The following is a 10,222-nucleotide window of genomic DNA, read 5'->3' as shown; positions in this document are numbered from 1 at the left end:
TTTTTTTTTTTTTTTTTTTTTTTTTTTTTTTGAAGAAGTGGTTTGTCCTGATTGATTGAAATGTTACATTTTCAGTTGCAACGATTCTGCCTGTATTTTGTCAGAATGGCCTGGTTTTGTGAGTTTGATATTTCTCATCACCATTGTTTCTTGGATGGTTAACTTTTATTTAACTTAAAGAAAAGTCTTCGTAATCTAGATATGAGTGATAACAGTGTAAAAAGTTTTTTGAGATTAAACCTAGACCCTTGTTGATAGATGGAAGCAATAGCACATACCTTGTGCTAATACACTGTCCCTTTTGTGTGTGCTGGCTTTGACTATTAATTTGGGTAATAGCCCTTTGTAACTTTTCCTTTAAGCTTATAATTCAGATTCTAACTAGAGAGGTAAAAAAAAAAAATCAGTGCCATATAATTCTGAGTTTTATTAAAATAATTAGATCATAAAAGTAGAATACCGTGAACGTAGCATAATGTGCTCTTAATGTTATCATGAAGAATAGAGCAAAATAATGATGATGTCCAGGTCATAATTAAGAGCAGTGTGATGGGATTATGTTATCATTTTGAATAATACTGATTCAACTTTTACATTGAATTATTAGTAGGACATTAGAAGAAAATAGTTGCTGATGGTATTTTTCCAAGGACGAAGGCGTTTTCAGCTGAAGACACTTTCCATTGTTCCAGCCAGAGAAGGACAATGTTTGGAGGGTGATATTAATATCACCATCAATATAAGTGATATTATTACCCCCACCCCTAGTGGAGCACAAGTATTAGGATACTTTGCATATCATGTGTAATTCTTGCTGTTTCAGATTATTGGTTCGATTTCTTTACTTTCTTACCCTTTGTATGATAAAACATTTGATCTTTCAATAAGCTTGAGTATTAATATTGTGCATTATAACTCTTAGATAACTCTTCTTTTTAAATTTAAGGATACTTCCTAATTTTAGATACCAGGGTTTTTTAATGCTGAGTCTAAAAACCAATTCTACTTTGTGGTATAAAATTTGCTTTAGCTGTTGTGGTGCAGCTGCTGTTTTTTTTTTATTGCAGGGCTACTTACTGAATTTTTTGTAGATAATTACTGTTGCCTAATCCCATGCCATATCAAAGAATATGCCAGGTTTATTTTTTTTTTTTATTAACCGTAGCATTTGTCTCCTTACTTTGTTCCTTAAACCTCACAGAGACAAAGTTTTCATACTCCTGACCATCTTTGTCTCTCAAGTTCTGCACTTTGCTAAAGCCCTCAGCCTTTGAGCTATCGTTAATGTTTAAATTTATCTTATGCAAAGGAGTGAAAGGGCACCCAGTTTCAATACGTAGGCTGCCTGATTAATAAGCATCCCCTGTCACCAGGAATTAATGTAAATCCTATACAAATTCTGTAGATGGGTTTCTAGCTCGGGCTGTGCCAGTGGTTATGTGAAAAGTAGGTGTTGGGCATCTGGTTGCTTGTGTTTGTGTAGGGTCTCAATTTTTTTGTTGCTCTTACCAGTTAGATCTCTAACTATGTTGCCAAAGAGTTCTTGAAAACTCTGAAAGCAAAAGTATTACTGATAATACTGATAAAATAATTAGTTAACTGTAAAAGCATGTTTACTTTTACTGTAAAAGCATTAAATTTTTTTGTTGCTCTTACCAGTTAGATCTTTAACTATGTTGCCAAAGAGTTCTTGAAAAATCTGAAAGCAAAAGTAATACTGATAAAATCATTAGTTAACTGTAAAAGCATGTTATAATTGTTACTTTTGTCTAGGCAGTGTTTTCTAATATTTTTTTTTTCTTTGTAAAACATTTTTTTTTTCTTGCCTTCCTAGTATGTGCTCTGGTCTGGTGCTTATTCTAAAGTAAACTTTGACAGCTGTTGTAGCTTAATTTAAGCATAGGAAACCTGTTGTTTATTTTTGTGGAAGTTCCTGTGTTTTTATTGGTGGAGAACCTCTGAGATTTCCATGACACGTGATCAGCTTAGAGCCTGAAGCTACTTTTGGTCTGCAGGAAACTGTACAACTTGCTGGTTTTGACTCAAGTATTTGTTTTCCAGTGGAAAGTAGAACAGGGCATGTTATAATTCTTGTAGGCATTGGGACTCTCACAGTTAGCAAGAACATGTTACAAAATTTGAAAGCCCTTTAGAAGCAAAGACCTTAAGTGAAAGGTCTGCAGTAGGTTCATGGGATACTCAGTAATAGGATTCACCTTATTTTAGTTTAGGTAGACCTTGTTTGTGGTTCAAAATATCTGAGATTTTACTTTCTGACTCAAACTTTTCTGTATGTCAGAAATGATGCATAGATTTATTTTTTTAGAAGTATGACTAAGTTGCATTATTTTTACTTTCAGCGTGCTTTTAAAATATGTTCTTTCATGTGTTTCCCAAATTGGATCCTCTCAACTTTTCTAGCAGATCTTGGGGAGAATATAATACTTCTTTGCAACTCACTGTGTCGTTAATATCTTCCTACTGAAAACAGCAAAGTCATTTTATATGGAATTATATAATAGATGGATATAATTTCATGAATACAGTTTACTATGGGGAAAACTGTAAAGAGTGACATAGGGGTTAACTCAGAAAGCTTGAATCTAGTGTCTTACATATTCACAACTGTGCTTATACCCTCTTGATAAATTTTTGAAATGCAGACTGACTGGTCAGATAAGAAAAACTCTTGGAAATTCTTAAATCTTGATCTTGTTGACCTAATAAAAGTACATTTGGGCTTTTCTGCAATAGGACTTGCCAAACATTTTAAATCTGTGTTATTGCAGGGGGAACAAAATAATGAATCCTGTTTCCTTTGGTTTCTACAATAGAAAAAGAGGAAGGAAAGGACATTTTGCAGTCATGTTCTTTTATAAACTTTGGGGGGAGGGAAATGGAAATTTATGGTGAGAAACAATCTGAAAACTAACACTGTATGATTTTCACAGGATTAATACACTATTTAAAATAATACCTCTTGTGTTTTTTCTACTTCTTAGCTGAATGCTTTGAAGGCAAAATGGTCAAAAATAATCTATACAGTCATGAACTTGCCATGGTATTAATGTGTCCCAAGTGTCAGTGATGTTACATTTTCACATGCAGGAGGCTCTTTACTTGGAAATCTCAATTGGAGGAGGATGGATCAAATCTGAAATGTTCCATCATTGAAGTTCTCCCTTGAAATACTTTCAGCTACACGATGGGATGTGTGGTCACATTGATCATTGAGTAGAACAGTATCAGTGAATATCTTTTGAGTCTGTTCTGCCACAAGAAGTTTTATACATATATATATATAATGGTCTTTTTTGAATTCTTCAATATACTAATTCTTTTCTGTCGCGCTCCGTGGCTTGGGGTGTTTTAAGGAGCAGATGCATTTAATCTCTTTGGCCCTTTGGGAGTGTGTGTGAAAGGGACTGGAAGAAATGTTGTGAAAATATTTTTGTTTCCAATGTTTTACTGTGAGATATTCAAGATCTATGCATAGAGTGAACTAAAAATTAAGCATTGGGAGTCTTTTCAGGACTAGCAACTATGTATGTGCCCATGTGGTTTTTTTGGCTTTTGGCTAGTTAACTTTTGTTACTTACTTTTACATAGTTCCTTTTCACATGGTTACTTCTGGCTCTGGCTGAATCTGAAACCTCTTGTCAATGTTCAGTGGAAAATAGAAGCTTTACATTGAAAACATAAAATGTTGTACACAGCTTCAGTTGATGTAGTCTAGAAAGTTTATTAGAAAAATATGTTTTTATTTGAAGAAACAACTTTTTCTCATTGTTTTTGTCCTTTTCCCATTGATCTCTCTTGCTATTTGGCCATGTGCTTGTTTGTTTTTTAATATCATGTTGTTTGTTTGTGTCTTGCTCTCCCTCCTCTTTGCAGTGGTGTTAGCTTTCAGATCTTAGGGCTGAAGTGGTGTTTTATTCACAGGACCTTTCTTGACAGTTTCTTACCGAAGTTTTTAGGAATAATTCTCAGTCTTATTTCTCAAAAATTTGCCATTTCTGAAGCACCTAACTTGAAATTATTTTCTTCCCCCAGCAATTGATAGTTCCTCTACTACAAGCAGTGCCTCTCCTGTTCTGAACAATTATGATGCTCTGGAAGGAGGTGGCTATCCAGGTAAGCATTTTATTGTCTGTTAATTCTAAATCATTTGTTTAAAGGCTTTTTGTTTGTGACTTTTTTCTATTTCTTGCATTGTTTAATCTTAATTAACAAGTAGGTGAAAGGAAATGCCTATGAAAGGATTGGGGGCAATCATCAGAGAGAACCTCACTTTTTAAATCACTTTTCATAGTTTTAACACTGTAGTTGGAGTAACCATTTAATAAAACTTTCCTGAATCATAAATCATGCTTTCCATTTTAATATTGAGGGTAGTGCTGAAACTATGCTCTGTGTGAAAACAGGCATCTTTCTCTACTCTGCTAATAGGTGACATGCCACTGAAGGTTTGAGAGACCAACAATATCAGCTTGCAGAGATGCTTGGATCAAGTTATTTTCTTCTGTTTCTCTCCATTTAAAGAAAATGTCTGCTATTTTGCTTATTTTTATCTCTAAAAATATCAGGAATGAATGTCAGGTTTGTTATAAATGAACCTGCTAGCAGACTACCTCAGTCTCAATACGACAATAGCCTGTCGTATTGAGAGCAGGTGGAAGAGGTGCTGTTCAATGATAACCAATACTTTAAATAATAATTAGATTAATTTGGGCACCTCCCTTTCTGGCTCTTTTGCATTGCTCTAGCCTCTGAGAATATCACAGTAGTTTGTTTGAAGTCTCTGTCAATTAAAAAGCCAATATTGCTATCCACATCCAGCTCATGCAGTAAGGGTAGCAGAGACATTGCTGCAGGATTGTGAATTCTAATTTCTCAGCTAATAACCAACCAGCCACTAACCATGATGAAGACATGTTCTAAAAATAACTTTTTTCCTTCTGTCTTAGAGTATAACAGGATCAACTTTCAAAATTCTAATTTCTCAGCTAATAACCAACCATTTTGGTTCTGATGAAGGCATGTTCTAAAAATAACTTTTTTCCTTTTGTCTTAAAGTATAACAGGATCAACTTTAGATTTCTTTGTTCTGTTTATTTATTATTGTTATGCCAAATGTAATTTCTTGGTGGTTGGTTACTTTACCTACTACTTTCCCCTGTGGATTTTACCAAGCTTAAATTCTTCTGAAACTTAGCTCACATTTATAGACTTTTATAAAAAGGAGATTTATCTCTTTACAACTGTTAAGTTTTCCATGAATTTAGGTCTATGTGTTACTTTCTATTTGGCATTTTAAAAATAGTGGGACTAAACTGTGTTGCAGGGATATAATAGGAAGAACTTGCATTACTTCAAGAAAAGCTCTGTGCTTACATTTAAAGAATAATTCTGTTGCCTTAGCCTTACATTTTAACAACTTTTATAAGTGGTACAAGAGAGACTAAGCATGAATATTCTTTTTCAATTTCTTGCTTTTTTATTAAGCATTTTGTTAGTAGTTACACAAGTCTATGGTCATCTTCCCATATATACCCCGTTTATCAGCATAATTGCAATAATCTTGCTAATTTATTTGCTTAGTGCAGATAAGCTTGATGGACAACGCAAAAATTTATAAATGGAAGTGTTATTTGTTAAGCTTTTAGGACTTTACATTTAAATTAAGAAAGAAATAGTAAGTATATTCAATACCTGTGGGATTTCTTTTATCCTTCCAGAGACACGTTCTGTGACCAGCAGCCCAGTTCCTCCTCCATCAGTCCCCCAAACATCAAAAGCTTCTAAGCCCTTTGGTTATGGATATCCAGCACTGCAGCCTGGCTACCAAAATGCTGCACCACCTGCTCCTGTGCAGCCCAGTAATCCAGGTCACCATCCTGGGTTTCAGCACTATCCACAGGTTTGTATTTTTAATTTCAAAGTTACTGCAGTGAAGTTACTGCATGAAGTAACTGTGCTGGGCGTGTGATGGTGTAGGCTGCCTGCATCTGCTCTATTTTTCTGATAAAAGAGAGCACCAAACACCCAAGAAGGTGTGTACAATCACCTGGCTCCCGTTGTGCGAGTCACCCAAGAGCAGTGAAATCTGAAGAAGAGGCAGAGGCAAAATTTCTATTTCTACCCAAGAAGGTGTGTACAATCACCTGGCTCCTGTTGTGCATGGGAGTCACCTGAGAGCAGTGAAATCTGAAGAAGAGGCAGAAGAAAAATTTCTATTTCTGTTTCACTGAGGCAAAATAGAAATGCTGAAGCCATGCAGAGAAGTGTATGTGTGGAGGGGTGTAGAAAACAAAAGGTACAGCTTTACAAATCTCACTCTCTGAAATAAGGCCCAGCTGGCAAACACATCAAAGCTGCTGTTTTGGGTGATCAGAATTCCTTACTGATCTGAATGTAGTACTGTAAATTAGCCTCTGATATCCAGGGATGCCTTCACTGTTGTGAAGGTAATGCAAAGTGTGACCTGGAGGAAAGGTTTAACTATTTTTATTATTTTTTTTAAGTTGAAAGACTTGGCTTCATCTTCACTATAATGTAAGATAAAATTAGGCTTTCCTCAGGAGTACACAGTAAAAGAACAAAAAATAACACGTGAAAGTTGCAGCAAGTCAAATTCTAGTTTACATATAAGGAGAAAATTCTTCAGAATGGGAGTGGAGAAGCACAAGAACAGATTGTGCTGTGAAGTCTCCAATCCTTAGATTCTTTCAAATCTTAGCTGGACAAGGCTAGGAGCAACCTGATCTAACTTTGAAGTTAGCCTTGCTTGAGCAGGAGGTTGAACTATCAAAGATGCCTTCCAACCTAACCTTTTCTCCTTTTCTATGGTGTTTTGTTTTCATTTAAAAATAAATATGTAAAACCAGTTTGTGTAGCTTGGAAAAGTTACACTGTAACATCTTTGAAGAGGGGAAAAAAATTGTCAGCCTTTCTAGTAACTTGTTTTCTTATGCCTGGAAAACTTGAAGGATTATGTGTGACTTCCAATGTTGATTTATAAATCGTTATGAATTTGAATTTTGTCCAATGATACATATTTGGGAGCTATGTCACGTTTGTCTTAGCATTTCTAAATTCCTACTGTGCAACTCTGTTCTTGTTTGATTGGGTTTGTTACTAACTACTACTGTATCCTTTTTTTTTTTTTATACACATCTGAAAGAATTGGGATTACAAGAAAATTTAAGGTTGTTATTTAAATGATTGTGTGTTTGCTCTTACTTTTTTCAGCAATATCCAGGTGTGAACCAGCTGTCCTCTTCTTTAGGAGGGTTAAGTCTACAGCATTCTCAGCAGCCGGAGAGCTTGAGACCAGTAAACCTTACACAAGATAGAAATATTTTGCCTGTATCTTCAGTTCCAGCACCTGTGCCTAACTTGAATTCTGATCTTAGGAAATTAAACTGCAGTCCAGAGTAAGTGTACTGTGTCAAGAATAGCATGTTACATTTTTCAATGAGTAATAATTATTTAAACTGTAAAAAAAGTCTAAACTGATTCCTGATTTCAAATGTTTGTGGTGAGTTAATATAACCCCTTTCACTTGAAAATAAGTTTATCCTTTGCATCCTTACACAAATGTTGAAACTTTCGTTTCATCAGAATATGTTATATGCAGTGTGAGTGTAGCTCACTTATTAAAACATTAAGAAACCTGCTTAATCTTTGCCTTTTATCCATCTAAAAAACCTTACCTATTAATAAACATCTTAATGTTATGCAGTACATTTCATAGAATATTTTTGTAATATTGCGTAGGATTTTTTCCAGAAAAATATGATGATCATGCCTAAATACACTGAATAAACTGTGAGTATATTTTCCTGTGGTAATCCTGCAATCATGATGTATGCTCTCACTTCTAATTAACGTTCAGCAGTATTATCTGCTAGCCCAAATCAAGTCAAGCCAGCTGCAATGGAAATTGCTCTCCCCCAGTGATCTTAATAAAATTTCTTTTGGAATTAGAGTTAATTGTGCCCAAGTTAACTCGGCTTACTGCCCTAGTGACAATGCATGCTCCCACCAGAAAACAGAAATGGGGAAATTGGGGGTCTCTTAATCATTCTTAGGTGTTGAACAGTTTGGACAGCACTATTGGTGCATTGCGGGTTTTTAGTGTCCTTTATTTAGCTTTGAGTCCATCCTCCAGAAAAGTTTGTGACTCTCAGTGTTCGAGATCCTTTTCTTCTGTTTTCTAATATAAATAATACTTTCTGAAAACTAGAAAATGCTGTATTCCTCCTTTAGTTCCATCATTCAGAAAATCTTTGTAATGAATAAAAATTACATCATTTTACATTGAGTGTTGTATCTAAAGCAGTTTTATCTCTTTATTGCAAGTTGCTGAACTGTTTCATTGGGGAGTGGGGAAGTATTTTTTCATCTGTTTGGTTTTTTTTTAGGAGGCTTTTTAAGTCTCTTTGCATTAATTTTGTTTATTAAATCAGCTTTGCAAAACAGGATTTAAATTTCAAAATTCTTTAAAATCGGCTGTTAACACAATGTTTTTAACATCTTTTAAAATTTCATTTTCAATATAATGTTTTTATTTCCTTCCAGCTCATTTCGATGTACGTTGACAAATATTCCCCAGACACAGGCTTTGTTAAACAAAGCTAAGCTTCCTTTGGGTTTGTTGCTGCATCCCTTCAGAGACCTAACGGTAAAGTAGATTATTTTTTAGAAAAATACATGTATTTAGTATACGCATTTGTCCTATTTTTGTTCAAACAATAAAATATATTGAACTCGATGTCTTAAATTTAATAGAAGTAGCAAAAAATTGTTTGGGAGTTTGATAGGAGGAGGGGAAAAAAGCCTTGAAATTGCAGCTTCGTTGAAATTGAAAAGAGAAAATCTTCGGACAAGTCCTTCAAATTATTTTTTTAATTGTTGCTTGCCTGTGGTTCTCTGAAGCTCTGAGTTGTTACTCTGTGTGTTGGGCTCAGAGCTGTCAGGTACCTCTGATAAGGTGTTTCTCCTCTTGAGGAGAGGTATGGATGTGTCAGTGGCATGATAAATGCTACCATTAGAAGGTATGTGCAATGTAGGACTGAAGCTGTGCTCATAACTGTTAAGCAACTCCTCTCCATCTAATTTATTTGTGTTTATGTAAAAAGGTGGATAACGATCTGGTATAACTTCATCTAATGTGTGTTCTTTGGGTAAGGTTTGCTGTTTGTCATATTTAGTCACCCAGAGTTGTCCTGTCTTTCATAATTCCTCTTGCCATAGTGGCTGTGTTATTATAACAGTGTAATTTAATGTCATTAAAAATCTTTGATTTGTGAGATTGGATTAAGACAATGATCCGTGGTTATTTCTGCTGATTTTAGAAAGGAGGATATTTTTAATAGGCATCATAATTACTCTGTATGAAAATGAGCTAAAAAGATAAAAGGAAAGATGATAGAATATCTTGTCTTGTGAAGCTTTTATGCTCTGTACTGCACAGTAATGTTTTCCATAAAATGTATTATGTACCTTTGTTACAGCTTTCCATTGTTTCCTTTTAGCAATTACCAGTAATAACATCAAGCACAATAGTGAGATGCAGATCCTGCAGGACATACATCAACCCTTTTGTTTCTTTCATTGATCAAAGGAGGTGGAAATGTAATCTCTGCTATAGAGTTAACGATGGTAAGGGTTTGTAGCAAGAGATGCTTGTGTTTATAGAATCTGTCAGGTATTTGCATTGTATCAGTCCATGGCATACTCTAGATTAAAATGTAGATTAAAATGACAATGTTCTTAAGATTTTTTTAAAAATCTCTGGATCACAAGTCAGATGTGCGGTGCATTTTCTGAAGCAAAAGTGTGGTTTGAAATTTTGAGACAAATTAAATGTTACCGTATTATCCTGATTACTTGCATAATGAGGTCAATTTCTTCCATTGACTGCTGTTGCAATACACAGACAGCAACATGGTGACAGCTCATACTGTCTGCCATCCATGCCAGAGGTTATGAGAAACAATACAGGTCAAAGCTTAGTGTTGTGAAATGCTCTATTTGCATTGGTGTTTTGAAGTTGGCAATGAATTGCTGCTTAAAATAAACCTGCTCTTGTCTCCTCTTACTTAAGTTTGATGCTTGGGACACTTGAAATGTTCCTTCAATCGTTGATGCTTGGGACACTTGAAATGTTCCTTCATTTTATATTTCGATAATGTGATTTCTTTTTTTTGCTGTTGTT

At 34.8% G+C, this 10,222-nt stretch overlaps 1 protein-coding gene across 1 annotated transcript in view; it reads left to right on the top strand.

The window, feature by feature from the left end:
• LOC106892080 (protein transport protein Sec24B-like) overlaps nucleotides 1-9,666 on the top strand; it is a gene marked incomplete at its 3' end in the record, with an annotated part of 29,375 nt that extends 19,709 nt beyond the window's left edge. The window contains exons 5-9 of the mRNA XM_014948991.1: nucleotides 4,054-4,134; nucleotides 5,739-5,920; nucleotides 7,252-7,436; nucleotides 8,584-8,686; nucleotides 9,540-9,666. Coding sequence (XP_014804477.1) covers nucleotides 4,054-4,134; nucleotides 5,739-5,920; nucleotides 7,252-7,436; nucleotides 8,584-8,686; nucleotides 9,540-9,666 — 678 coding nt within the window. The remainder of the gene's footprint in view (nucleotides 1-4,053; nucleotides 4,135-5,738; nucleotides 5,921-7,251; nucleotides 7,437-8,583; nucleotides 8,687-9,539) is intronic.
• Nucleotides 9,667-10,222: the final 556 nt, after the last annotated feature.

This window comes from Calidris pugnax, unplaced genomic scaffold (genome assembly GCF_001431845.1).
Source record: "Calidris pugnax isolate Ruff unplaced genomic scaffold, ASM143184v1 scaffold185, whole genome shotgun sequence".
Lineage (NCBI taxonomy): Eukaryota > Metazoa > Chordata > Aves > Charadriiformes > Scolopacidae > Calidris > Calidris pugnax.
The sequence above is the reverse complement of the archived record's forward strand: the minus strand, read 5'-3'. Positions and strand labels throughout refer to the sequence as shown.